The sequence below is a fragment of the Phyllostomus discolor genome, chromosome 6, assembly GCF_004126475.2.
Source record: "Phyllostomus discolor isolate MPI-MPIP mPhyDis1 chromosome 6, mPhyDis1.pri.v3, whole genome shotgun sequence".
In the NCBI taxonomy this organism is placed as follows: Eukaryota; Metazoa; Chordata; class Mammalia; order Chiroptera; family Phyllostomidae; genus Phyllostomus; species Phyllostomus discolor.
In genome coordinates this window covers 27,495,576-27,523,460 of record NC_040908.2, presented here as the reverse complement: position 1 = coordinate 27,523,460, position 27,885 = coordinate 27,495,576, and the positions used below count along the sequence as shown (strand labels likewise).

Below are 27,885 nucleotides of genomic sequence, written 5' to 3'. Positions count from 1 at the left end.
TTGCCTTAATGCCAGGAGTCAGGACTTATCTGCCTTCTCCAGTCTGTGTAGAAATCAAGGCCCTAGTCCCTGGGGCCCTACACAATGCTGCTAGCTTTGCCTGGCTGACTCTACGACCCTGTCCCACAGCCAGCTTGACCGACCTTTCCTGTGGACCTGCCCCTTATGGTTTATCCACTTACATTATTTAAATTCCAATGCTCCCAGCTTCCTGTCCCACTGTGAACCTCTTATCCCTAGAAAACACAGACTCGATGCAATAGACCACAATCCCTTTTCCAAAACCTTTAGAATAAGATGTGTTTGGGAATTCAGAATTTTGGAGATTTCAAGAAGGTCCATAGAGTGATGCGTATGTTACATGTTATACAATACCACCCTGGAAGGCCTGGAACGGTACCTGTAAGCAAACCCATGAATGTTTCCACGGTGGAACATCTGCTGCCCATGCCAACTGGGATAAATAGAGACTATGAATAGCTTCACATCAGTTTAGATCAGGTTTTGCTGCCAAACAGCTTTGGCAGCAAACACATAAAAACAAATAAGCAAAGGCACAGCTTTTTGAATTGTAGACCTGTGGAAAAGAGATTTAGGATCAGTATTCATGATGCATAAGAGAGAAGCAGGGGAGCAAACCCTTGATTGAGAAAAGGCAGAGAGTCTACGATGGCTTCTCCTGCCTCCTCCCCGCCGCCCACCTGCCCTCTCAGCTTGCCTGGCATGGGAGCCCACCCTCCTGCAGGCGCCATGTGAGACCTCAGAGTTATAGGCCATCTAACTAAGACCAGAGACCGAGTCTTTCTGAGTCTGTTTCCTGATTTGTTTAAATAAAAAAGAGTTTCCAAAGGTTCTACTCAGTAAGTTAGTGAAACTTGGCCATACTATTCAGAGAGAGGCAATATCTTCACCTTCAGACCAAAGAGCACCCCAAGAAAACAGCTGTCCCTTTCAGCACCCAATGCCTTTTGCACCTGAGTGTCTTCGGACATGCTCTTCCCAGTCCCTGGACTGCCCTTCCCTGCCTGCTCAGCAGCCTGGAAAACTCATACTTACGGATGAAGATGTGCTTGCAACATGCTTGCACAGCCGAACCCGCGGCGCAGAGAGCTGGGGTGCTGCGCACCGCCGCCGCGAGGTGGCAGCAAAAACCCGCTAATGGCCAGGAGCGCGCTGCCTCCCGGCTCCGACGAGGTATTTTCGCCTGGGTGCGCACAGCCAGAGCAGGAGTGGGCGCCTCCGCTCGCCAGTGGGGTGGAGGACTGAGCGTCCTGACATGGTTCTCTGGGCCCCTGCCCCAGAGAAGGAGGAAGAGGACTCTTCCTCGGGTGTCCAGCTCATAAAAGCCGCTAAATTGGTGTCTGTAAACTTCTCGAGGGGCTCACGGAATCTAGACGCCCTGACCCACTGCCCTCCCACCTCCAGGAAAATGCATCCGTTCTCCTGCCTTCCCGCTTGCTCCGGGGGCGGGGTCACGCGCCCTGGACTCTTCTGCGGGAGCAGAGCTTTGGTCCGCCCTCCTCCTGCCTCCCAAACCTCCTTCCGCAGACACTCACAGCTCAAGCCAGGACCTGTGAGCGAGTCTGGAAACTAAGGCTTCCCGGCCCTGCTCGCTGACAACGGTCACCCATCCACATTCAGTAGGCACGTGCGGGCGCGGAGTCACACAAAGGCCAAGCACGCAGACATCCACTCCCACAGACTCCCTCGGGCCACATGAACGCCCGAGGCCCGTGCGGAGCAGACATGAGAGGCCGGGGCATGCAATGGAAGGATCTCCAAGAAACTTGTTTGATTTGGACTCACTCCATTTCTCTATCTGTGTCTCTAAACCCTCGTTTGTCCAATAGCAAGATCGCCAAGCTGTTTGGTGGCTCTGAAGCGGACGCCTCCTCCGCGTGCAGGTGCTGCATCCTCGAGGAAGGCCTGGGAAGCCTTTCTTAAGGTCCTTAAGGGCTCAACTGCACATTCCCGTGCGGGGCTGTCTGGATCCCGGAGAAGCTGCGGAAAGGGTTGGCAGGAGGCTGCGCGCACCAAGATTGCGCTCGGACGAAGACTCCGCAGGCGCTCGGAAAGGCGCGCGTTTCCTAGGTCCCCTGCTCCATCTCTGACCCTCGGGGCCCCTTTATGCAGGCTACACTCCCATTCGCCTAGTGTGCTAGCCTCCTGGGGCCACTCCAGCTACTCCTTGAAGACCCACCAGGCCTCGGGCCTGAGGTTCAAGCTGTCACCTTCCTCCCTTCCTAGTCCCCTTAGAGAGGGTGTTGTTACCAGGCGGTGGGACTAAAGCAGAAAATGGTAGGCCTGGGAGGAGACGCTGCCATACCCAACTACCATCCTTGCCTATGAGATGGGTTTCCGAACAAGGTGATTGGCTGGCAGAATCCACCGACAGACCCTTCTAAGGAGCACGGGTAAGCCCAATTAGAGGCTGAGGGGCATGAAGCTTCTAGAGGAACAGAGGGTGGTCAGAGGGTGAGCTCTGGCACCAAGTCACAGATCCATGAAGAGAGAACAAACACTGATATCACATCCTCAGGGAGCCCATCACCGCCATCCATCTCCAGCTGTCATCAAACCCTCCCACATCCGGGGAAAGGCTTTAACTGGCTCTGCCACCTTAGCTCAGGCCCCCTTCACTTCTCACCTGCCCATTGGAATAGACTTCCTGCTACAGCCTCTCTCCCTGCAACCAGAGGGAGAAGCACAGCTGTGGGGATGACCACTTAAATCCTTATTTGGCTCCCTAGTGCCCATGGGACCAAGGCCACACAACTTGCCAGACCTTGTAGCTGACCCCTACTCCCCCTTCCCTCAGACTCAATTACCAATGTCCTTCTTCACCCAGGAGCCAACCACACACACTGCTCTGCTCTGCAACGGGGACCTCCTCCGTGCCTTTGCTCGAGCTGCTGCCGCCTGGAATCTGCTCCACTCAACCCATTTCGCCTCTCCAGTCAAAGCCATCTCCTCCGAGAAGCCTGTCCTGTTCCCACCGCCAGCGTTGTCATTCATTTAGAAGTTGCCACTCCCCCAGACCCTCCTTACCCGACTCCACCTGCTTTGTTTGTTCTTCGGGGATGACCTCAAACTGTCCGCTGGACTCTGAGGAACTTGAGCGTAAGGCTCCACTGTGATTGTCCCTCCGCTCTTCGTTCTGAGTCTTGGATTTAGCTGGATGCATTCATGCCCACAAGCACATTATCTCTCCAGGCCCCGTCCCCTCCCCCTCAGGCACATCTGCAGGTGGATTCGTCATGAGGGAGCAAGGTAAATATTTCTCTTGCGTCTCCCGGGAATCTGCACAAGCATTTCATTGCACACTCAACAAAGTTCACATGTATACACACAGCTCACACTCAAATGCACACCATGGAGTCCCATGCCATTGGGAAGCAGAGGTTGAGCCAAAGCCCAGTCCCATCTGGGAGAGGAGCCCGCTGAAATCCCCGGCTCCGACCGTCACAGGAATGCCCGCCAGCCTGTAGCCCTTGCCCAGCGGCGCTTCTTTTTCATCCGGCCCCAGGAGGAGGTGTATTTGGTTGGGGCGACATCCCTACAGGCTGCAAGGTCCAAGTGCTGGTGTGAGAGAGCAGGAGTCAGAGGGCGCGGCCGGGACTGACGGCTCCCGCCCTTCCCTACTCTCTTGGCTCTGTTTGCCCAACCTGATGTCCCAAACCAGGGTCTAAGGAACCGATCTGTGTACTGGGGTGCCCCGAGCGCAGGAGCTAGAAGGACTAGAAGGAGGCACCATGTGCATAGGTGTGAGGGGGTGAAGGCAGAGGCTGACTGTGTGACAGTGGCCAAGTCGTGGCCAACTCTGAGCTTCAAATCATCCCGTGTAATCAGACCCACTTCCAACTCAGAGGCCTTGGGAAAGCCAGTGGTGGGGGTGGGGGGCGGGTTCCATCTGTCCGCATAAGTACTCCTGTCTGTGGGTCCTTCCCCCAGTGGGCCCTGCGGGCTGCGTCCCTGCGTTTGGGACGAGGTGGGGCCAGGCCGGCCACAGGCGGTGGCGCCGCCCGCGGCTGCAGAGCCGGAGACGCACGCCCGTAATTAGCAGCACGCTCAGTCATTAAGGGGCCCTGCTAAGAATTTCTGTTTAATAATGGTGGCAAATTAGTTATGATGGTAAATAGTCATCTCAAAATCCAACAAACTAAGCCATCGCCAGCCTGGAAGGACTCCAGGCCGCCCCCAGGCACCGGCTTGGCTGTTGCCTGGGGCAGCCCAGCACCGCGGGGACCCCTGCGCGGGGAGAGGCAGCGGGCGGGAGGGGCAGGGCTTCAGACTGGGAGTGGCGGGGGTTCGGCCACAGCGCCTCCCAGCGGCTCGAAAGAAGAAAGACGGAGTCCGAGCCAGGGAAGCGGGGACAAAGGCCCAGCGCCAAGGAGCGCCGCGGTTGCCCGGAGGCGGAGCGGGGACGGAGGGGAGTGCACGCCCACAGATCTGAGCAGGCACAGGCCCAGGCCCACGGCCCAGGGGACGGCCAGCCACACAGAGCCGGGCTCCCCCTCACCTCCGGGCCTGGCGTGGACTTCTCAGGCCTTCTGTTTGGGTTCCAGGACCGCACACACTCTCCTGCCTTCACCTCCAGGGCGCTGAGAATTCAGCAGGCCTCAAGGCCCACCTTTTCCAACAGGAGAACAGCCCGTGCTGTCCTGGACTGTAGCGCTCCGGCCCCGCAGCCGTGTCCATCCTCCCACGGAGAGGCTCTGCCCTCTGAGCCCATGGGGAGCAGCCTCGCGAGATATATCCACGTGTGACTTCCCGTGGCATTTCCTGCCTTGCCAGCACATTCTGTAAAGTCCTCGGTGTCTGAAGGGTTAGACTCCTTCAGGTTAAGGCCCATTCCTTTTCGGAAAAGAGTGTGTGTATAAGTTGAGGAGAGTCGTGGCCTTGTTTGTAAAGAGCGGGGCGTTGTTGCTGGGAGCGGAGACGCGCTCCTGCCTGGGCCGGAGGGGCGGCGAGCCAGCGCCTCCCGGGCAGGCAGTGTGCGTGCTGGGCCGTCTCCGCGAACGAAGTCCTCTGTGGGGGTCTCTGAGAGTGTTCAGTGTGAGGGGAGGGGCTGCTGCTGGTGCGGGGAGGAGAGGCAGGTGATGTGAAGGAGGGCGTTTTCATGGCCGGGCCTCTTCTGGACCGAGGAGGCCGCCGGACTCCCCAGCCCCCGGGGGAATGGGCACTGCGGGGCGCCACGCTGCCCGCAAGCACGTGCTGCATTCAGTTCACTTCCCGGGTCCAACCAGTCGCAAGTCCGCTCCCCGAGGCACTTTCTTGGAGAGCGAATGGTCCCTGTGCTTGCCACAGTCACCTGTCACCTCCCCCCAGCCAGGCTTGGCCCTCCCCCTGCCTGGTCCCCAGGAAGTAGCTGCTCCCCATCTTGTCCTTGCCCTTCCCGCTGCTGTCCCTCCCACTTTCTGTCTCAACTTCCCGCTCCTTTCTCTCTCTTCCTTCTCCTCGCCCCTTTCTCTCCTCTCCATAACTTCTCTCCCCCTTCTGTATTCTCCCTTCCCTTCTTGCCTCTGCAAAGCAATGAGTCTGGGCATTTGGGGTGGATTATAAAATGGAGACCCCTGTTCACCTGGCCAGTCCCAACATTGGGCATGTTTCCCTGAAAGTGCTTGTCTAGTTTTCTGCCTATCTTCCTCCGGGCCTAGCCTGGGTGTGTGTGTGTGTGTGTGTGTGTGTGTGTGTATTTGCTGGGCATGAGTAAAGTAGGGCAAATGGGTGGCCTCTCACTGCTGAGAGTCAGGCTATGTGGCTGGGGGTTGAAGTTCCTCTGGGAGGTATTCACGCCACGCCTTCGGGTTGGCTTATGCGTGTTGCGTGAAGGCTTCCTCTGCACATCCTCTGTGTGTTTGTCCTGGTGGTTGCCTGGTGGCTGTGTGCTCTATTTATTGCTCATCTGCTCCCTTCCTCGCAGGTGAACTTTTGATGAGACCCAGCCCACTGTACTGTATATAGCAGGCTGCGCACTAAATGTTTATTGGCGCTAATGCAGTTTTATGCAGACATGTGTTGTCCGTTGCCGCGTGGACAGCTCTGACCAGCTCTGTAGGAGGGTGCGGCTGTGAGACTGGGCGCGTGCATGTGCATCTGTGCGGTTTGGAGTGTGTGCGCCCTGGAGAGTGTGCCTGCAGGGGAGACAGCGGATGGAAGGGTCTTGTGTTTGTCTCTAAGAACCAATCTGTAAAAAGGAAATCAGAAAGGCAGCCCCTGTGTTGTGTGGGGAAGAAAGTCTGTGGGTGTTAGGAAGCTGCTCTGCGGACAGGTGGGCAGTAAGGGAAAGGGCTGTACCAGGCTTATGATGGGGGTGAGGTGAGTGCATCACACGTAAGTTGGGGGTGTATCTGTGTGGATCACGGAGTGTGTGTGTATCTGGTGTACTCTGTCAGCCTGGCCGTGCCTGCCTGCTCCTGCGGAGCCCTGCCCAACACAGCGGAGCTCAATCAGCCGCTGCATGAATACACTCAAATGGAAAGTTGTGCTCAGCTGACCGGAGAAATTGGAGCCTGGCTAGCGCTGCTCCCTCCTCCCTGGCTCCCTTCTGCCCTCCCTCAGGCCAGAGAGCTGGGGGCCCTCCAACAGGGCAAAGGAGGCTCAGCTCAGCTGGGACCGGAAGAGATGTGGGGGTGAAGGATTTGGGGTTTGTGTCAAGTGGGCTGGACATCTCAACCCCAGCGCTTGGGGGTGAAGGGGATAAAGGAAGGCCCAGAAAAGTCCCAGAGGTGGCAGCCAGAGCTCCAGGTGACAGCCATACAAAGACCAAGACTCAGGCGGGCACTGAGAAGGCCACAGAGGCAGAGAAAGGGAGAGCAGGAGGAGACAGCCATCCAGTGCTCTGGGAGGCCGAGCATGCCCAGTACACCACAGGCTTGGGACGATGCTGCAGGCTCCAGTGACCTGAGCAATGGGCGGGCTCCAGAATGTACTGAGCTAACCAGCTGAGAGAGCACTCCTCAGACACAGCCCACACCAGTGTTCTCATCCCACCCCCACACGGCCCACCTAGGTCTGGGCCTGGCCCTCCCAGCCCCTCACTGGAGTCCAGCCATCACTGGCCTCCATCCCCAATCCCAGCCCAGACAGCCAGGCTCTTGTGCGTCCAATCTCACCATTGATCAACATCCCCACCCCGTGCCGGGGCAGCTTCCAGGTCATTTCATTTAAATCAGCTATACATCTCGCCTGGGATAATCAACTGTGCTGGGCAGTCGATTCAGCAGGATTGGAGGAGGGCAAGAAGAGAGGCCAAGTTGGGGCTTCGGGCCCAGGCTGGAGTGGGGGCGGGGGGAGGTGAGCAAGCAGGGGGAAGCAGACTGACCTGTCTTCCCTCAGGCGGGCTGCTTCTAGGGGTCCGTGACTTTGATACAGATTTTCCCAGTTTTGAATCCCATTCTGCCAGGTTAGGTTTCCAGTGCAAATCCCAGATTGCGACTGTGTTTCTTTGAGGGAGGTAGGAACGAAGAGAATATCCCCAAATGGGCTCTTATTCTTCAAGCCCCTTACAGTCTAGAGTGGGCTGCCCAGGGCCTCTGTACACAGGGGAAGCTCCGAGGTGCAGCCTGGGGCACCAGGTAGGAGCGCGCTGCGCTCAGGCAGGCGGGTGGGCATGCGCCAATACCGTGGCGCAGCAGCAGGAGAGGAGCAGGCCCAGGGCTGCCACAGCCCCGACGGAGGGGATGCATGGTTAATACTGAGGCCTGCTTACCCAGCCTGATGAGGCCCTCTTGAGAGCACACACCACTGCACCCCACACAGAAGGCACGATCTGCAACACTGCAGGCTGCGGAGCTGTGCGCAGTGGCTGAGATGGCTTTTCAGCCAGCAGGGCTTCAGACAAGCCCTGCCCTGCAAGTTCTGTCCCCACGGTCCCTGGGACGTTGACTGTCTTGTAGTGGCTTTGAGAGACCCAGAAAGAAGAGTGGGCATGCAGCTGATGAAAGGATATCTGGTGAGAGAGGGGCCTCTTTCCCCTCACTCAGATGTTTAAAGAGGCAGGAGCCAAATCCACTGTAATATTCAGAGTGCCTCTGGGTAAAGGGTGGCCTGGGGAGGCCATAAAGCCCAACTCCCTAGTACCCTCCAGTCAAAGAAAACCCACTCCTCAGGAGGAAAGGAAGGTCCATTAGGGATGGCTGGCCTGGTGGTCGTATCTGCGGGTTGACCAGAACAAGGAAACCCACCTACGTCCTCACCAGCATCCCACAGCAGACAGGTCCACTGTGCAGAAAGGCCCTGCACTCACTGTTCCCGGCAGGCATCCCGCAGCCACTCCTCCCAGAACTAGGTACGTAAAAGCCGCCCAGGCCACACACACAGATTTACACTGCAGGCTCTACACATAAAAACACAGACTGGACACACACTGGTGCACTGGACACACATGCGTATCGAAGGTCACACACACACACACACACACACCACTTTACACATGGGCCTTCATTGTGCAGCGGGGGAGGGGGCAGCATTCAGAACCGCACACGTCCATGCCACTCCCAACAGGCCTGTGCCTCTTCTGTGGGGAGTCTGTGGGTAAGGTCAGAAAGTGGAGACAAGCGTGTCTGTGTCTGTGTTTGCACAGGCCTGGGAGGAAACACTGGAGTTGAGAGAGACTGATGGATGACAGACAGTGAGATGGGCCAATAGCATGTGGGCGCCACCCAGCAGGGCCTCAGCCTCCATGGCCCGAGGCCGCTGTGGAGTCTTAGCCCTTTCAGCAGTGGAAGCGGAGTGGACACCGGGTGCCCCAAACTTGCTTCCTCTGTAGGGTGTGTTGAGAGCAGAAAGGATTTTAACTCCACAGGTTTGTCTCCTGTCCCCAGGCAAAAAGGCATTTGCTTCCCAGTGCCACCTGTCAAGGCCCTTCCAGAAGTCACTCTTCAGCAGGGCCACGCCTCTCCTTCCAGCCTTAAGTTCTGGTTAGGCGGTTGGCTGGGGTCTGTCCAGACACTCCCCCGCACCCTCTGAGACAGCCACTTCTTTGAGATTCCAGGCCCAAGAAATCAGTAAGTATGTGAGACGCCATTAAAAAAAAAATAATAACAACAACAAGGGTAGGGGCCAGATCCCTCACCCAGGACACCACTGTGTACCAGAACAGAGGTTTGGGCTGGGCAGAGCCCAGGCAGCCCCTTCTCCAAACGCCTTCCCCTGGGATCAGTCCTGCCTAGAACCTGGCATCCTGGGAACCGTTTCCGGGGTGGTAACACACAGACAGGCCACAGAACTCGGGAGCTCTGGAGGTTGTCTGCACGCCCTGGCGGTAATTAAGAACGCTCGAGGGAACCTTCCGCTGCACGCAAACAGGGCCCTGGGCGAACAAGGATCCGCTTGCACACCCAGGGCACCTTCCAGTCTGGCTGCCCCTCTGTCCAGCCTTGCCTGCATAGACCCCATGGTGCTGCCAGAGACCAGGACAAAAGCAAGTCAGAAGTCAAAATGAGTTTGGAAACAGGAGCAAAAATATCAGGCACATTTCCCCCTAATCCTCCTCCCTTGGGAAATTGGACTTTCAAGGGAAGGCAAGTTTTCTGAAATTACCTCTTTGGCTCCTTGCAGGGCGCAGGCTGGCCTGGCCCAGCCCGGAGCAGCGGAGGTACCACCAGCCACGCCATCACGGGGGACTGTGGGGACCCTGCACGGGCCAGGGAGGCCTGGGGCCAGCAGGACCTGGTTAGCAAAAGGAGGTCACTGTTTTTGGTTTTTGGGTTAAAATGTAAGTTGACTCGGAAATGTCCTGGGGTTCAAGGAACTCCAGTAAATCCCAAAAGAGGGGAAGAAATTTCAGGGGGATGGATCGAGACCCATAAGGCAAGTCATCCCTGAACACTGAAGCCCATACTGGCCGGGAGAAGGGGGTCCATCCTGATTCGAGACCCCACACTCCTTAAACTTCTTCCACCTTGCCCTTCCTCCCCACCCTACCCAGGCTATAGCTGCCCTCCACCGCAAAGAAGGCAAAACCTGTCAGCTAGACTCAGGGGGGATGCTTGGATGTGGTGGCCTTGTGTGTTTCCCTTAAAAATAAAAATAAAAAGCAACAACCAAAAGATGCCAAACACTCCCCCAGCGACCCACAAGGGCCGAGGCAGGCTGCGGTGCCTGGGGACCCAGGCCTGGCAGCTGGCACTGAAGAAGCCGGCACCCTCCCTGCCTTTTCGGTCAGGATTTGGCTTCTGTCCTGTTCCGAAGGGCCTGTTCCCATTTTCTCTGCTCCCTTCCCCAGGAAAAGCGCTCAGACCCAGCCTCAACACTCTGCCCCAGCTCCCGCGGCAGAGCGGCCGTGGAAGGGCGTGGGACGCAGCACCTCGGGGCTTTGGCACCAGGGCGGACAAAAACACCAGTCTCCAGGAGTGATAAGAAAATGGAGAATACTGTATTTGCTTTAGAAAGTTTTTACATATAGATAAACACGCAGTTAAGATAACAGTGAAAGCGCCCTACGGGGAGTGAGAGATATCTCCAAAGCAGCTAGGAAATACTTGAAATAGCTCTTGCATAAGAATACTACGGTCTCACTCTCCGCTTTCGCTAGCAACAGGGTCCCTCATCTTACCCTAGCCCCCCAGCACGCCCTAACTGCCAGGTGGAAGCCTGGGACACCGAGGGGGAGAGGAATCTCCCAAAAGGAAAGAGACAGGTGAGCAGGGAGGGGGGAGGAGGATGGAGAAGAGCGAAGGGAAGAAAGGGAGAGGAGAAAAAGCAATATCATATACAGGCAATTTCTACACATATATTACAAACTGGGAAAATGACCGATCATTAAGATATACATAATTCATATAAAATTTTGAAATAAAAATAAAAATCTGTTACAGTCATAACTATTCTTTTTCCACATTTATAACCAGTACCCACACAGGCAGTGACAGAGTGGAGAGAAAAAGGTGCTTACGAAGAAAATGATTGTCTGCTGAACAAAAAACAGAAAATTGCATCTTGTTTGACCAATACTTGGACTTAAAAACAGAGAGAGAGAGAGAGAGAGAGAGAGGGAGGGAGAGAGAGAGAGAGAGGAGGAAGAGAGAGAGAGCAACAAAAGGCCAGGAACATTTGCTATTTCCCTCTCCAGGAGTTTTTTGTTTTGTTTTGTTTTGTTTTGTTAAAAACAAATTCCGAAGGGGATGGTGGTTTTATTTTTTTTTTCTTTTCGTCTGTTTTGCTTTTGTTGTCTTGTCATCGTGGTGGTGGTCGGTTTTTGTATAGTCGATTCTTTTTAAATCGTTTTAAACTAGAGAGAATATTTTCCCAGATACAAATAAATCGTCATGCAGGCGGGGTGCCGGGTCCGTGGGAACCGAAAGGAGAAGCCGTGCTTGTCCTAGAAAGTATACAATTGTCACCTCTTTTACGTTTTCCGCCCACGACATCAGCGCCTGTGGCTGTCTGTCGGCGTCGCGGTCCTTTGGGGTGGCCGTGGTGGTAGATGGTGGTTGGGGGTTGTTGATGGTTTTGCGTTAAATTTATTTTTCTTGGTTTTTATAGATGTTTGGCTGGGGGTAGGAGTGTGTGTGTACGTTGTGTGCATGATCGTGTGTCCTGATACCGGTTTGTTCTGGGGCTGGAGGAGGAAGAGGAGGAGGAGGAAGAGGTCGAGGAGGAGGAGGGGGCGAGGAGGGGACAGAGCGGGAGGAGGGCGGCCTCGGGTATCATACATCACATTCCGAGTCGCTGGAGGTTACCGAGAGGATGGAGGTGCCGGTGTCCGCGCGCTCCGTCAGGCTGGACACGCTGGTGGTGGGGCTGGCCGCCGTGGACGGCGACTCTGCCGAGCCGTGCGTGGGGCAGCCGGGCTCGGCCAGCGAGCGCATGCCGCTGGGTCCAATGGCCTGGTGCTGGAGCCTGCAGGGGACAGAGAGCGGCGCCTGCCCTGACACAGCGGCCGCGCCGCCCGTCTCCTCCGAGCCACGTCCCGGAGCCCACGCCGCCGGGAACAGGGCCCGCCGCCTCCCTTGCTCCCGGGCCTCCCCGACTCCGCGCCCTTCGCTCTCGCCCCCGACTCCACTCTCAGCGCTCCTTCCCTCTTTCAAGCACCAGGCCGCTTCTCTAGCACCGCAGAGCCTCCCCTGCTTAGGTCTTGACGCATTTGCTCTCCCCAGCCTCCCTGGAGCTTCCCAAGGCTTCCCAGATAGGGGCCGGCCTCGGAAAGGAGGTAGAACCCGAGGCCGACCGCCCGGGGAGGCCTGGGCCAGCGCAGCTAGGACACAGAGCCCCGAAAGGGCAGCAGTTGGGGAGGGACAGACAGGGTGTGTCTCCCTCCCTACTCCCCGGTATGGTTCAAACCTAGCCGGCCGACCCAAGAGCAGTCTGGTCCCCGCTAGGCTCCTGCCCCAGCTTCCCAAACACACTCCCCGGGGAGGACTGGCTGGCTTCGCTCTCCGGCTCCCTGTGCAGAGCGCAGGAACCGGGGGAAGAGAAAACACGGAAGCTGAGAGCAGAAAAGTGAGGAAAGAGGAGGGAGAGAAAAGGGGGGTGAGAAGTAAGGGGAGAGGGGGACAAAACAGTCTCCAGCCGCCCCTTTCCTGGGGCCAAGCGGCGGCTGCAGGAGCCTAGTGTCTCTGAGCTCTCCCTGCAAAGAGGCCTCCCCTGGACGTGGGTGCTCCCCTCGTCAGGCGAAAGCCTGGCTCGAAAGGCAGGTGAGAGGGCTGAAGGCTCAGGCCTGGGCCACCCAAAGGGGAACATAGCGAGTCCAGGAGCCCCCACTGAGCCCCCAGCCCCCACAGCTGTCAGCCTCGGGGGCCCTGCTCCCTGCGGTAGGCCAGGCCCAGCACCTATCCCAGCCGGGTGAGGACAACAGGTTCCTTGTCAGGGCTCTCACCCAACTTAGTACTCCCTTCCCCGCTCCACTCCATTCCTCTCTCCTTTCCCCTTCATTCCTTCTAGTCATTTTTCTCCCTATTTCCTCTCCGCGCCAGCTCTTAGGACTGGTCAAGCTCGGCACAACTTTGTGACTCTGTGGCCAACTTGCCGGCAGCGAGACTGCTCCTGCCCGCTTTCCAATTCGGTGGGCCGAGGGGATGCTCCTGGGCCGGGGCAGGAGGGCTGACACACACGGCCTCTCCACTGCCGGCCCAGCTCTCCTGCTCCTGCTCAGGCCACTCGCACTGCTTTCGGAAGCAGGCCCGCCGCATGCTGGCCGCCAGCATTTTCCCTTTGTGGCGGGGACTCGGGTTCAGCTTCCTCCCCCTGACATTTGTGGATCGCTCCCCCGGTTTGTGCAATGCATGGAAAGAAGAACCCGGTGGCAAGGAGCTCTTTCTTTCCTTCCTTCCTTCCTTCCCCGTCTGGAGGCTCCCGAGGAGCCCCGCGCTCGGGACCGGACTGAAGAGGCGGTGCGGCTGCCGCGCAAGGCTAAGGCTCCCAGGGGCCGGTTCCAGGGGGCTGTGGGTGCTCAGGGTCTCACACATGCACTCTCCACCCTGACGCAAGACCCCTTCAGGCAAAGCAACCAGTAAACCCACAGCCCGCCCGTCTTCAGCGCGCCTGGGCAAGCGAAAACTTTCTGCAACTGGCCAGGGGGTCGCGGCTTCTCTCGAGCTCCGGAGCCCCCGGCACCCTGATCCGCCCGCCTTCATTTCAACCCTCCTCCCCCTCCCGGGTCCCGGAGACGGTAGCCAGGCCGCGGGGCCCGCCACTGACCTGTTCTTGGCCGCCGCGGCGCGGTCGCGCTGCCTCCGGTTCTTAAACCAGTTGCCTACTTGTGTGGGAGTGAGGCCGGTGGCCTGCGCCAGTTCTCGTTTCTTGCTGGGGTTGGGGTAGGGGTCCTGCAGGTACCATTCCCGCAGCAGGCTCCGAGTCCGCTCCTTGAAGCAGTGCGTCTTCTGCTCGCCGTCCCAGATGGTGCGCGGCAGCGGGAACTTCTTGCGCACGCGGTACTTGTCCACCGGGCCGAGCGGGCGGCCGCGCAGCTTCTCGGCTTCCTGGTAGTGCGCCTCGAGCCACATGGCCTGCAGCTTGCCGTGAGACTCCTTGGTGAACTTGTGGTTCTCCAGGATGTGGTAGAGGTCGCGGAAGTTGCCCGTGTGGAAGGCGACCACGGCGCGCGCGCGCAGGATCGACTCGTGCTTGTTGATGGCCTCGCACGCCCCGGGGGCCACGGGCAGCGACCAGAGGAAGCGGCCCAGCCGCTCGATGTCGCCCGTCTCCTCCAGCGTCTCGCAGACGCTGGCCACCTGCTCCGGCGAGAAGTTGAGGGTGGGCAGCTGGAACATGGACAACTCTTCCGGGGGGGCCCTGGAGCCGCCGCCGCTGCCGCCGCCGCCTGCTCCGCCAGCACCGCCGCCTCCCGCACAGTTCCCGCCGCCGCCGCCCGCGCCGCCGCCGCCGCCTCCTCCCGCACCGGTCCCGCCGCCGCTACTCGCCAGAAGTAGGGAGCGGTGGTGAGAATCGGCGAAGTTTGGCAACAAGAAGTGGGAGGAATAGAGGTCTAGGGGGGAGCGGAATACCATGGACTGACCTGAGAGGAGAGGAGAAAATTCAGGGAGAGGAAGAGAGAGGGGAGGAAGAGGAGGAGAGGGGCGCCGAGGACCAGGAGGAGGGAGAGGAGAGGGGGGAGGAGGAGAAGGAAAGGAGGGGGCAGCGGGAGGAGGGGGAGGAGGAAGGGCGTAAGGGACACCCACACCCCACACACATCCACACACACACACACCCGCGCAGCCACATAGAGAGGGAGGAAGGAGAGCGGCCCGGTGCGCGCGCGCAGAAAGCGCACCCGAGACGGAGAGGGAGAGGGAGAGCGGGAGCAGGGCGAGAGCCAACCACCGCCGAGTCAAGATTCAGCGATTCCACAGCAATCGCCCTAATGACAACAGCCTCATAATATCTCCCCTAAATCCACAGTGAGTGCAGCATTGAAACATTTTGTTTCGCTTTTCTATTGGTCTGCGGCGTGTCGTTGTGGCGTTGCCACGGCAACCACTGCCAATCACTGTCAGCCCTGCCAATCAATACCGAGAACGTAAGGACGGTTTTACCACTTAGCCGGAGTCGGGGGTGGGTAGGTGGGTGGGGGGGGGGGGGGGGGAGCGGGAGAGGAGGAAAAGAGGGAGAGAGGGAGAAGGAGAATTTTTTTTAATGTTTTCAACTCTTAATCTCACCACGTCCCCCACTTCTCTCTTCTCTCTCTCTCTCTGCTGTTCTCGTTGTCTCTGAGTTCCCTTCTCTCTTCCCCGAAGAAGTTGACCCAGAAATTTAAAAAGCGATGGGCATAGAGTTATTGAATGAGATGAGCAATTAAACGGTGGGGGGGGGGGGCGATTTTGTTGAGAGGTGAGAGGCTCCTCGTGCGGCTTGAAGGCCGAGGGCCAGCCCGAGGAGAAAGGCGGAGGGACAGCCGAGGGGACATGGTTTGCACACGGTGTGCAGTCCGGCTGCCTCTTTCTGCCTCTGCGAGCGCTAACAGTGGCGAGGACGGAGAGATAGATGAGATCATGGGACCCACTGCCCGAGCTGACCCTGGTCCTGCAGGCTGCTGTGCCCCGGGATTTCGGGGGGCATCTGCTGCCTGGGAGTCGGAGCCCAGAAGCCAGGATGCTGGAAGCCGCTCTGGCCTCACCCTTCCTGATTATCAGCCACATTTCCCCCAGTTTCCTCCGCCCTGGAACTGGCTTCTCTTTACTCTGTCTCCTAGTCAAAGAGCCTTGATGTCCCCTATTGCCCTGAATTTTAAAATAGCAGGAGAAATAACAGTACACCTCTTTCTATCTTAAAAAGCAACCCTCCTCTTTGTTTCCTCCCAGACTTCAGCTGCTTCCCCTGCGAGCGACCAAGGAGCTCCGAAAGCCGAGAAGCCTGGGAGCTGGCGGGAACCTCCCCGCCTCCCATGCCCTGTCCCCCCCCCCCCACGGGAGCTCGGGGTCTGTCTGCCAGCCTCAGAAGGGCACTCAAACTTCGGCGACCGCCACAAAGAAGTGGCTAGGCCTGAAAATTGCTTGTAAAGAAAAAAAAATAAACTGTCGAATTTCTCTAAGGAAAGTAGCACCACAAGCCTAAAACAGACCCCCCAATGCCCATGGAATGGGGAGAGCCCTCCCTCCCTCCGGTCGCTGCAGCCCCCAGACCGGGAATGAGTATTTATTCTAAGGTATGTCGCTTTTAAGAAGATGTAATCAGCATCTCGAGCGGGGCCTCCCTTTGTGAGGCTTCTGTAACTATGAAGTGTGATTTACGCAGATTTGTCGGGGTCAGAGGCGTCTTTCCTCTGAGCACTGTGTATATTTAGACAGGACTCAGTTTGGTGTTTAAAAGTGTATATTTTGAATGAGTTCACACACAGTAGCCAACAATGCCCACATTGTCGGCCCGTGTACAACGCGTATTGAAACGCAGCGTCCAGACTTCAACTAATCTGCCCTCAATAAAGCTGACATAATTATCCTAAGCTGCCTTTCCAGAAGAAAAATCATTGAGGAATTCAAAACTTTTTTTTTAAAGATCTTTTCTACATTCCGATGCAGATCTGGGAGCGAGGTGCCGCGTCCACAGCACTTGGGAGATCTCAATGAGGGAAGAGAGGGGGAGAGAGAATTTAAATGGGAAAACTAACGTGACTGGGGCTGTGAGTGTCCCAGCCCTGACACCCCCCGCCCCATCTCTGGCCCTCCCGAGGCCTGGACTCCCAGAGCGCCAGGCCTCCTCCGGGCTGGAGAAGCGAACGCTGCGCTGGAGGCTGCGCCGTGGCAGGGAGGCTCTGGACTGCTCGAGGGGGCCCGACACTGGCCCACTCGGCCCGAGGCAGCCGAGGGTCGACGGTTTTAAACCTGAGGACTGAGGCAGGGAAATATTCGCCTAAAGGGAAGCCTGGCCAAGCCCCACTTGGGGTGATCTCCATATATCTTTGTCCAGGGCGTGGGTCATTTTCCGCTCAGCTGCGAGGCTCTGGGCGGTCGCTCCCTGCGGGCCCAGAAGGAGCCCTAAGGTTGGGACACAAAAACAGACACTTCATCTTTCTTCCCGACCCCTTTCTCTAGGAGGGGAAGGATTATAGGCTGAGGGGTGGGAGGGGGAAGGGGCAGGAGGAGGAAGCGGGGGAGGAAGGAATGAAAAAGGGAGGGGAGTGGGTATTGTGCCGCGTGTGGGGGAGAATTCCTACGGGTGGGCTTCCGAATATTGTGTTCAACTTTTTCAAAGCAGCTCGTGACCCCGAAACTGCAACCCCTGGAGCCGAGGACCCAGGCGCCGGGCGGGCGGGGGAATCCAGCCAGTACCCTCCCCGCTCCCCGAAACCCCCGCCTCCGGGTGGGGGCGATCCGGCCTCTCCCCGCCGAAGAGCGGTCGGCTCCGGAGGGAGGCTGAGCAGGTGCCGCGGGCTCCGCCGAGAGCGCTGAGATCGGACACCTTCGCCACTCCAGGAGAACTGAGGCAAGTGGGGCTGATCCTCAGCTGGGCGACACCCCTGCCTCAGCCTGGGCCGGGGCGCCCGCCGACCCGCCGCACCCCGCCGTCTCCGGTAGCGGCCGCGGCTCGGGAGTGCAAAGCCAGACGGAGCGAGGCGGCCCGGCGCGCAGCTTTGCGATCCGGGACGGGGCCGGGTGCGGCGGGGCGGACGGGCGGCACGAACTGTCAGAGCCGCTCGGCGGAGAGCAGCTCCGCGCCGCCCGCGGAGCCCGCCCGGCAGTCCTGCGGCCGCCCGCGCCTCTCTGCTCCGGCCCAGAGCACCGCGGCCGCCCGCAGCCCGTAAATTGCAAGTCCCAAGATCTGGGGAGGAAGGCGGGTCGGTCGGTCCTCGGCGCCGGAGGCCGGACTGGCTCCAGGAGGACCTGGGGGCGCAGGCACCACAGGGTCTCGGTCTAGGAGTGCCGACCCGTGTGCGGGGACGCCGGGCGGGGGACGCTGCGGAGCACCGGAGTTTCCCTTCCCAAATTCCCAGGCTCTGCGCGTTGGGGCAGGGGTTAGAAGCAGAAGGACCTCGGCTTCCGGGGCCCAGGCCGCCTTACCGGCAGCTCGGGTGCCCCGAGGAGCTGGGCTGCGAGAGGGCCGGGGGATAATCCTGGAGGGGGTAACGAGTAGGGGTAACCAGTTGCACTCCGGATGTCTCAAAGCGGGGAAATCGGAAAGGATAGGTCAGCCTACGCGGCCTCTGGGTCGCCCACGCCGCCTGGCCGCTCAGACCCCGAGGTCTGGGACTTAGCGCCTGTACAGGCCGAGGTCACGAAACTGTCATTCTCATCCTCGCTCAGTTCTGGCCCAGGCGACAGGAAGGACAGCGCACAGGTGGTTCGAGGAGAGAGGACTTTGGGCTCAAGAGTGTCTTCCTTTACCAGGACCTACTGGACCCTTACTTACAAATGTCAGCCCCAACCTCAGCGTTCACCCCGCCCACGGGAGAGGGGCTTGAGACTCCCACTCCCTCCTGGGTTCGGGTCCGCAGGAAAGCCGAGCGGTCTGCACGCCTCTGCGAGTAGAGGATCCGAGGTCTGGGGCGGCTGCACCCACCCGGGCTCGCTCGGCTTGTTGAGGCCAGTTCGTCGTGAGGGGCAACGCCCCTTCCGGCCCCCTGGACAACAGGAGGCGGGAGCTGGCCCAGGGGCCTGAGGTCTGGGCCTCCCCGCAAGCTGCAAACCGAGGCGTTAGGCGCTGGCGGTGGAAGAGGGCGCCGAGGAGCGCGGCTCTCGGGCGGGCAGGCCGTGCAGCCCTTCAAGGACCCCGATTACTTTCCTTTGATTGAAAAACAACAACAACAACAACAACTGCTCCCTCCCTGCACCCCCGCCCCCTGCCTTAGCCTCCCGGGACCTGCGCTCCGAGCAATTGTGGCCCGGGACAGTAAACACAGCTCAGTTGCCTCAACTTTCTCCGCACATAAAAGTTCCCGGCGTGCGGTGAAATTTGAATATTTGATCAGCCCTTTTGAGTGACCCTCATTAGCCTGGCGCCCTGCTAAGGCCCCGCCACTGCAAGAAAGCTGCTGGGCCGGCATTTGTATGCCTTGTTAGCGCCGCTTAATGAAGCCGCCCCGACGGCTCAAAGGCGGCCTCCGGGGCTGGCGGCGCGCACCTCTCGGCACCCCGCTCTGCCTAATGAGCCCCACCACCCGCCGAAGGCCCCTCCGCCTCCCACATTCTCAAACGGGAGGAGTTTGGCTCCGTCTTGGCCCACTGCACTTCCCACTGCCAGGCCCAGGAGAGAGGGCACAAACGCGGCCCAGCCCCAAGAAGGAGGTGGGAGACATGAAGGACGGGGGCCTTACAGGTCAGGGGGTTGGATTTTTGCAGTCTCAAGTTGTAGCCCAGGCAGTACACAGCCAACCTGTCCCCAAATGGCCAGTTTCTAACCAATTAGTCACCCCAGGTCCTTAAAGATGCATCTGGCCTAATATTGGCGTGGCAGAGGGCAGATTCCCCGGGGCAGTGCCACCTTTCCATCCTCCCCACTCCCCAAGTTCCTTTGGTCTCCACTGCCCAAGGGGCCACCTACTTCTTCGCAGGGATCCCCTTATGACAGCCAGAATCAGAGTGCTAGGGCCTGGCTTTGAGAAGGGATGTGCACTCTCGCCACCTCAAACCCTCACTGCCCTCACCACCCACGGGCCCAGTCGAATGTGATGCCAGTGGCAGTGGGGAAGGGAAGGCACCCTGCCCACCTCACGACAGAGCCATGCTCTCTCGAACCTCTCTTTAATCATGCTTCCAGTTGATAGAAAGCCTGGAGGAAATGCTTGGGGGTGGCTGCCCCATGCAGGACCTGGCCTGCACGCTGGCTGCTGGTGTGAGACTGGGACTAAAGAAAAGGCCCGAGGGAAAGGAAGAGCTGCATCGCTCTGGAAGGAAGGGGGACCAGAGCTACCAACTATTTCCCCTTTAATCAACAGAGCAGGTGACTGGTTGGCCAGGAAATATAAAGAACCCTGTTAGAGTTGTGCCATGGTCCTCTGAAACAGACTTCCTTTAATCTCTGCCCCCTCTGTCCTCGATGCCCTTTTCCCTGGGCAGCTGCCACTCAAGGTCCCTCCTTGCTCACCCAGCTCTTTGGCTTTTAAGGGTTACTTTGGGCTGGGGGATTAATGCACTGGGCTTAGGAAGCAGGCTACTCTCATAGCCACACTCTGGGCCTTCTGGAAGCCCCCCCCCCCCCCACCCCATGCCCACAATGCCTCAGACATACAGCAGGCTGCCCAGGTGGATAACCTTGGGGCACCATTGCAGGACAGCCCCCTCTAGACCTGAGTGCCACCCAGGCAGCCCTCACTCTGCCAAAAGGCCTGGTAGGCCCCTGGAACAGGAGAGTCTTCTGTGTCCATGTGGTCTGGGGAGACCTCTTCTCTCTCTTTCCCAGCTCAACTGGCATGCCTCACCCCACTCACCATCCCAGGGACACCCTCATTCAAGCCTAAACTGCTGATCTGTAAGGGCTCATCTGTGTGCTGGGCAAGGCGATGTTGGGGCCTTGATTCACGGAAGGGCAAAGGTAGGACCCGGGAAGTGTGGGGTGTAGCTGTAGGAGAGAAAGGGGACTTGAGGCAAAGGGTAAAACTCAGCTCTGCGGCCCCAAGGCCAGGCCTACCAACTGCTCAGGGGAGGAGGCAAGGGGAGGGGGCTAGGAGTCCGCGGGCAACGGTCGGGGCGTCGGCGTGGGGGGCTAGATCCGAGGAGAAGAGTGGGAGGCGGGGGTCGGGGGAGAGCGCAGGGCGGGGGGGTAGGGGGTGCGGCTCTTTAAGAACCACACTGCTGGCAGGAGAAGCTCATGGCCTGGTGCTGGTAGCGCAATGACCCGAAGGGGATTTAGAGGGAAGGGAGCGGCCCGGCACCCGGGCTCTGTCCGGGGCGACCAGAGAGGGCGAGGCACCAGAATGAGGAGCGACTGCGTCTTGAAAGGCCGCACAGAGGCGGCGGCGCTGCTGCTTTTGACTTCTGAACAGGGCTTAGAAAGCCTGCCCGGGTTAAGCAGAACTGCCTGTGCTGGGCCCCGAGCGCCAACTCCGCGGGCTCACAGTCCGCGGCCTCGGTGCTGGGAAGGCGCGGGATGAGCGGGACACTGGGTTGGCCAGGAACCTGGCAAAGTTGCTTTTGGCTCTGCAGCCGCCTGACCCTAGCGCAGAGCTGCGAGCTTGACCGGCCACGCCGGGCAAGGCCAGAGAAAGAATTTCCCTTTTCCAACTTCGTCTTTTTTTGGTTTTGTGTGCCCACTTCGCGCAGCTCTGGAGCCTACCGATCCCAAATGGAGTCTCAACAGGTGCCCGGTAAGTCCATTTAAGAATTCGTCAGCCCCTCCCCAGCCTCTTTCCCTCTCCCCTCCCAGTGCCCCCGGCCGCCCCGAATTCCCTGTGCTCCTCCCGCGGGCGAAGGCGGGAGGAAGAAGTTTTGGGGCGTGTGAGTGGCGCCCTCACCCTGGGTGTCTTCAGGCTCCCAGTTTTAGCCCAGGACCGCTGGCTCGCGACCCCCGCAAAGCTTCACCCAGTACACCCGGGTCCCAATCACTCTTAACTCCGTGGTGGGCCCTGTACCCCAAGTTGTGAGCAGGGAGGCGGAGGAACGTGGCCAACAGGAAGGGGGCGGCGGGCACCTTGACCCGGCGGCCTTTGTGGGGCTTTGTAACCCAATATACGCCCTCTTTTATGAGAGACCCTGCGGGGACCCGCACTAGCTTTACGGTAGCCCACGGGAGAGCGCCCCAGCAGCTGGGGGTAGGAGTAGGGTGGGGGAGGTGGAGGCGCAAGAGGCGGGGGAGCAGAGAAAGGCAAAGGCAAGAAATCCCGGGCATCCGAGTGTAAAGTCGCAAAATGTCCTCGGACCGCGCGGAAAACAGGCGTGCGTGCTCGCGGGCGCACACCTCTTTGTCACACACACACACTCTTATACACGCACCCACACCCACCCCACCCGAGTAGCCCAAGCGCGCGGTCCGCAGCAGTGCAGAGTCGCGAGCTACCGCGCCCAAGCCGAACCCGAGTGGAGCCGCTCTCCTGCGCCCCGCTCCCGGGCTTCCAAGAACCCTTCCGCCCCGCCATCGCGTCTGGAGAATGACGGGGGGGGGGGGGGGCATGAGGACCCCCAGGGCTGGGGCGCGGGGAAGATCTTACCTGCGGCAAGGTAAGGGAAGCCAGGAGCAGGAAGCAGAGGCGGATAAATATTCATTAGGAAGTGTGTCTCCTTTTAAACCGCGCCGGCGTGCGTTTTTCCTCCTATCTCTCTTTTCCTTCCTCCCACCCTCTGTCCTCTTGCGAGGCTCTCCCCCGTCTCGCTCAGCCTGCCTCCCCCCCGCACACACTCCTCCCCACCTTCCTGCGAAATGCCGGGTGGGTCCCCGTCTAGCTAACCTGTTGGGAAGCCTGAGCGGCGGACAGAGCCGCCACAGCTGTTTGTCTTCGCTCTTGGGGCACGAGTTCCCCATCGGCCCTCCCTCCGGTCGCCCAGCCCCTTACCCCCTCCTAAATTACTACATCATTAGCTTTATTTTCCGGTGTGTGGGGGGGGGGCGGTGGGGGTGGTAACGCACAACCCTACCTACCTCTCCAAAGCGGGCCAAAAGCTGTGGATATCGGAGGCTGCCCCAAGTCCATCCCCACCCGTGTTCCCACCCCACATCCCCACCCAGTCTGGTTTCTTTTTCCCATTTTTACATCTTCACCTCCATCCTGTACCAACCCAACTCCACCATCCTCCCCTCTCCCGCCACCACCAATCTGGATCCCCTGGTGGGTCAGCAGTGAGATGCCAGGGCTGTAAGTAGGTACCACGCACTGAGGTTGGGACTTCACCCTGAACTGGGTGTGAGGTAGCTTTTCGAGTCCTCCTTTGCCACGTCGGTTTTCTAGCTTGAGCCCGAGTGGGCACCTGGGCAGCTTGGGCTTAGGATCAGAACACTAGGGTGCCCATCAAGGGCCTCACCTGCCAGACCCCAGGGTCCCCGGGCTTTGGCCCTTGGGTGAGCCTGGAAGGCTGCATGTTGTGTGGGGGAGAGGTGGCCTCACTTTGTGGGAATGAAGGACTTTTACGAAAACACTGACCCGAAGTTGGCCCCAAGTCCGCATCTTTCTCTCTCACGCTCTTGAGGAAACACATCTGCAGAACTCCAGGAACTCACAAGGCCCCTCCGAGAAGCGTTTCCAGCCGCTGGAGAGCCTGTGCACACGCTCATGCCCCCTCTAGCATGTTAGAGGCTTGTGCTCCCGCTGACCTCAGAGAAGGCGGAAAGGTGGCTCTCGGTGGAGAGACACACTGTAAAACTCGGGACGACCCTGACCACCATTCTTGGTACCTCCCCCCGCCCCCCAGGTCCCAAGGCCACGCCAAGGGCTGTAAGGGATGATGTAGCCCCAGGGTGCTTGGGGGTGGCCCAGAATCTCTCTGAGCTCCATGCACCCAGGTGGGGGCAGGAGGAGAGGCCGAGGGGGCGGGACCAGGCCTGGTCCCAGTTCCCAGTTACGCTGCTGCTCAGGGAAATCCGAGGAGGACAGTTTTGTCCCCACTCACTCACTCCCCTCCACGGAGGCGCCCTGACTTCTTCAGTAGGGCCCTATCCCTTCCCCAGGCTATCAGGGCTCAAGCGGCCATTTGGTGGTCAGGGACGCGTTCTTCAGCCTCAAGGTGATGTCTCAACTTCTCCCTCCATTTGGCCTGGACTGTTTGGTCCCAAATCCACCAGGAGAGGTCCCAGAGGCTGTTTCGACTCCTTGTGGATGTGAGTGAGGCACAGGCTCATCTCAGGGTCTCCCTCCTCCCGCAAGGTTAAGAAGTTGGGCAGTTGTAGGGGTAACAGGCCCGTAGGGCCCTGGGGGTGGGAAGCCCTCTAGCCTCGCACCTCACCTAAAGCCCATCTTGCACATCTCCCCTCCTGCCTGCAGACCAGGAGGTCACACGCGTCTGAGCTCAGGCTTAAGCTGTCCCTTGACTGCACACGGAGTGTCCATGCAGTTTACACGAACACAGATGAGAGGATTAGAATGCTAACAGCAGAATCGGAGGAGAAAAGAAGTGTCCACAGACAGAATCATTAGAATGCACGGATGCACGCCCAGTTGTCCAGATGCAGACAAAAGCCGCAGCGGCCCCCAGGAGTGACCCCAGCCACAGGGGCAGATGTACAGGAAGCCACACACAGGGAGAGTGGGCCGAGGAGGATGCAGGCCGCCAGGCCAAGGGCTTCCTGCAAGAGGGATGCTGGCTCCTCAGGGGGAAACTTTGTTGAACCGACTGAGGGAAAGATTTCGGGTCAAATCCTGGAGACTAGAAAGAGCACCTCATCCACCCGGAAGGCGACCCTTTCACCTTCCTCTCAGCTGGGCTGGAGACGCCCAGGAGAAGGCAATCCAGGAAAGATCCATTTTGACCTGGATTATTTGTTATTACTAGGAGGCTGCTCTCTGAAAGAGAATGAATGGGATGGAGAGCAGATGCTGTGAGATTCCTAAATCCTGACGGGGATGTTCAGCTCCAACGGTTCAGGAAGGGGGAGGACCCCATTCTCTGCCCTTTCACTCCTCTTAACCTAAATTTAGTCATCAGAAAGAACCTTAGCTCTCAGCTCCACACCCTCTTGCCCTTACTTCCATTCCAATCCCCTTTATAGCAAATAATCTGCAAAAGAACAGTCTGAAGCAAACTGAATTGTTTGTTTTATTAAACTGTTGTGTGTGTGTGTGAGAGAGAGAGAGAGGTATTGAGAAGTTCTCAGCCCCTGCTCTCCCAGCCCAGGCAGAGCTCCCTGTCCCCACCAAGCTGGGGAGTAGCTATTTCCAAAGGCCCGAGGAAGTGCACACGCTCAGTTGTAGTTTCAGTGTGTGGTTTTCAGTCTGCCTGCCCAGTCTCCGCGAACCTCCCAGACAGCAGCCACTGTGGTTTTCCAGCAGAAGATGCAGGCACACTGGACACGGTGGAGCCCTGCCTGCCACTTCACCTCCTCCCCAACTCTCTCTCTCTCTCTCTGAAAGGAGAGGGTAAGTTTAGAAAGTCTTTTAAAGAAAAAGAGTGTGTGTGTGTGTGTGTGTGTGTGAGAGAGAGAGAGAGAGAGAGAGAGAGAGAAAAGGAAAAGAAAAGAAGAGAAAAGAAAAAAGAAAAAAATAAGAGGACTCTGAGCCAGCAACTTGGAGGAGCACCTTCCAAGGAGCAGAGGAAGGCCCGTCTTGTGAAGAGACAAACCATCTGGAAAGCGAGGCAGGGCAGTTCAAGCATTTGTAGTCGCCCTAGAAATGGAGGGGGTGTGAGATAAGAGTAGGAAGAATTTCTTCCCTTTTGGAGGCAAATACTGTGCCCCACCCCATACACTTAACTCTTGGTAAATGTGGCAAGAATTTGTTCTTGTAGCTGTTGTGAACAAGAAAGAGTGAAAACTAACTTTGGAGTCAATTAGTCTTCCTTGGAAGGGCTGTTTCTTCCAAGACTTTTCTCTCTCCTCAGGTTTGAGTTTTCTCTTTCCTTAGTAAGAGTCCATCTGCTGACACACCTGGGGGAGAGACTGCAGCAGAAAGAGAGAAACGAGTAAGGAGACCCGACTCCTAAACCCCAAGTGCACCTTCCGTTCCCGGAGCTCAGGCTCAGGGCGCACACAGGTAACCTCCTTTACCTTGGGGTGTTTCTCCCCTCTTTGGGTAGTTTATTTAGAGCCTCTTAAATAACACGTAACCATCAGCATTTTAGAGTTGGAGACGTTTGCTCGTACTGTGCTTGCAATTAATTCTACAAGATTCTTCAAACTCTGCTTGTCTGATTTGTAAAACTGCGCATTCATAGCTAAGCTCCTTGCAACAGTTGTCACCCGGGCAGAAAAGCAGTTCATTTTCTCGTGGCCCCAAATGCCTCAGTACAGTCACTGGAGCAAATTTTTAATTTTTAATTACGGTTCACATAAAATATTATATTAGTTTCAGGTGTACAATAGTGATTAGACATTTCTATAACTTACCAAGTAATCACCCCAATAATGGAGCAACTTCCGCCTCCACCCTGCGTTTCCTGAATGCCCTCCTCACCTCTACCGAAGCCACAAGGCTCAGGGCAAAACCACCTCTTGCATAGTTGTTAGGTTTCTTAGATAGAGATTGTGTGGTTCCTCTCCCCGCATCCTCTCTTTCTCCGTTGGCCCCAAACGAGCCAACTAGAGTTATCCTCCTCTTCCCGAGCAGAAACTCCCGGTCTAGAGAGAAGCTAACCATTTCCGCCGCGTTGGGCAAAGGTGTCCTGGAGTCCAGGGCTGGCATGAGAAAGGGGAGGAGACAACCACCGCCTTGAACAGTGAAATAAGGTAACCTGATGCCCGTTATACCTTTGTCATCCCTTCCGTTAACAGTGCCAATGCGCTGGAGGGGCTGTCTCACCTCCAAAGGTGTCTTCACTCCCGGAGGGCCCCAGGTTTCCAGCCACAGCCCAACGGTGGGCCCGCACCCCCAAGAGGAGTTATGCTGACGGCAAAAATCCCATACATTTTTAACTACAGTGATTACTAAATTAATAGCAGGCACTAAGACAGATGTCAAAACGTCTTGAAAATGTTTATCTGTGAATAATTGAGAAGGTGGTGGGACGCATTATCTGATTGTGTGATGAAATATGTATGAGGAACAGCTGTTTGCAACAGTCCCCTCCCGCCACCTCCTCAGCCGGGGCACTTCTCTTCCAAACAGGAGTCGCCGCGATGTTGGTCGCCCACGTCCGTCCACTTGGGAGCCCGCCCCGCCCCTCCTGGGCTGCTGGTAGAGCTGTGGCTCCAGCACGCCCCAGAGCCACCCGGTTTCCTGACGGAGGACACCTGCGTGGAGTCGCCCCTCAGTCACGATCTTTTGGTTTAGGGGGCAGCGCGAGGCTTCGCGCCTTCGGGGCGCGCCGGGGAGCCGGCCGGCGAGGCCCAAGGAGAGCCGGAACCCGGAGCCCTGGCGCGCGCCCACGGAGCGGTGCGGCCTGCTCGGAAGAGAAGGCCTGGGGCTCTGGGACTCAGCGGGGTGGGCCTGGGGTCACGGCGGGGTGATCGGGCTCCCGAGCGGGCTTTGTCCGCCGCTCTGGCCGCCCTGGCGCACTTCCTTCCAGCCCCCAGCCGGCCCCCACGCCAGGCCTTCGTGCGGGCCTTGTTTGTTTTTCCAGCCCTGCGCCCTCCGCCCAGACACGCAAGCAGCCCTCGGGGCGACGTCAGCGGCTCCAGGCCTTCGGCCCCGGCTGGTGCAGGAGCGCTGGCCCTGCAGGAAGCGGACTGAGCGGGGAAGGAGCTTCTGGGATTTGGGGGCAGGGGCCAGCTGGCCGGGGAGGTGGCCTAATCGGGCGCAGGGCCTCGGTGGGCGGCGAAGGCCCAAGTCCGGGCCTTCGAAGGGGACGGGCGGCCTTCGAGGGGCCCCGGCCCCAGCCCGGCAGGAGAGTGGTGGCGCTGTGCAGCTGGAGGAGACGCGGTGAGGGGCCCCATCAGGTCTCAGCGTTGTCAGCAACCTCCGGTCAATCCGGTGACAGGCGTGTGGGCGTGCTGGTCTCTTCACTGCATACCCAGCGCTTCGCACGGCAGTAGAACCGTGTCCTGCAGCTGGACCCTGGGCCTCCCCGCGCCCTCCGCCTCTGCGGCCTCCTGGCCCCTCGCCTTCCCGCGCCCGGGGACCCATCCCTAGTTCCCGGCGCCCGGAACTCTCCGTCCCGCAGCCCCCGGCCGCGCTGACCCTGCAGGCGCCGCCGCTCCCGACCGCTCCTGGGCCAGCTGCGGAGGAGCTCGGCCAGCGTGGCGCTCGGGCACCGAGCGACTACACGGCCCCTGCCGGCTGACTCGAAGTCGAGATGTGCTCGGGCGTTATTTCTCCAGCGTCCCCCCTTTACCTAATCCCTTATGCTTTTATTCTAATCCTACACATTACAGTTAATCTGTAATGATACCGCTTCAGAGGAACCTGTTGCATACGAGGCACGGTAATTTGTAACCTTGGAAACAGTTTTAAATAAAGATTGTAACAGTGATGTCAACTGTGTTTATTCTCCGTGA

At 58.5% G+C, this 27,885-nt stretch overlaps 2 protein-coding genes and 1 long non-coding RNA gene across 4 annotated transcripts; 2 read left to right on the top strand and 1 right to left on the bottom strand.

Moving 5' to 3' along the window:
• The first annotated feature begins 9,233 nt into the window (after positions 1–9,233).
• Positions 9,234–27,860, top strand: LOC118501078. Its single transcript, XR_004903652.1, has 3 exons — positions 9,234–9,245; positions 17,674–17,676; positions 27,134–27,860. It is a non-coding gene; the product is annotated as an uncharacterized LOC118501078 (long non-coding RNA).
• SIX3 (SIX homeobox 3) lies at positions 10,357–22,939 on the bottom strand. 2 transcript variants are annotated; one of them, XM_028517467.2, is made up of 4 exons: positions 22,019–22,939; positions 13,642–14,458; positions 11,685–11,844; positions 10,357–11,323 (listed from the first exon to the last, which is right to left on the bottom strand). In XM_028517467.2, exons 1-4 carry the CDS (start codon positions 22,071–22,073, stop codon positions 11,234–11,236), a joined length of 1,122 nt encoding a protein of 373 aa, XP_028373268.2. In that variant the 5' UTR covers positions 22,074–22,939; the 3' UTR covers positions 10,357–11,233. The 2 variants fall into 2 exon arrangements, with proteins under 2 accessions (XP_028373268.2, XP_035883809.1); XM_036027916.1 differs by having other exon boundaries at positions 10,357–11,844; positions 22,019–22,938.
• On the top strand, positions 20,623–27,860 carry LOC118501077. Its single transcript, XM_036027917.1, has 6 exons — positions 20,623–21,178; positions 21,827–22,028; positions 22,992–23,192; positions 24,633–24,874; positions 25,358–25,486; positions 26,224–27,860. Exons 1-5 carry the CDS (start codon positions 20,962–20,964, stop codon positions 25,417–25,419), a joined length of 924 nt encoding a protein of 307 aa, XP_035883810.1. The 5' UTR covers positions 20,623–20,961; the 3' UTR covers positions 25,420–25,486; positions 26,224–27,860.
• Positions 27,861–27,885: the final 25 nt, after the last annotated feature.

What these genes read in the sequence shown, in the direction of transcription:
- LOC118501077 (XM_036027917.1), top strand. Translation starts at nt 20,962, where the DNA reads ATGAGCGGGACACTGGGTTGGCCAGGAACCTGGCAAAGTTGCTTTTGG. An exon ending in GACCCTGACCACCATTCTTG is followed by an intron (nt 23,193 to 24,632) that starts GTACCTCCCCCC and finishes CTCCCAGCCCAG; the next exon opens with GCAGAGCTCCCTGTCCCCAC. An exon ending in TCTCTCTCTGAAAGGAGAGG is followed by an intron (nt 24,875 to 25,357) that starts GTAAGTTTAGAA and finishes CTCTTTCCTTAG; the next exon opens with TAAGAGTCCATCTGCTGACA.
- SIX3 (XM_028517467.2), bottom strand. Translation starts at nt 22,073, where the DNA reads ATGAATATTTATCCGCCTCTGCTTCCTGCTCCTGGCTTCCCTTACCTT. An exon ending in CTTCCCTTACCTTGCCGCAG is followed by an intron (nt 14,459 to 22,018) that starts GTAAGATCTTCC and finishes CTCTCCTCTCAG; the next exon opens with GTCAGTCCATGGTATTCCGC. An exon ending in GCCGCGGCGGCCAAGAACAG is followed by an intron (nt 11,845 to 13,641) that starts GTCAGTGGCGGG and finishes TGTCCCCTGCAG; the next exon opens with GCTCCAGCACCAGGCCATTG.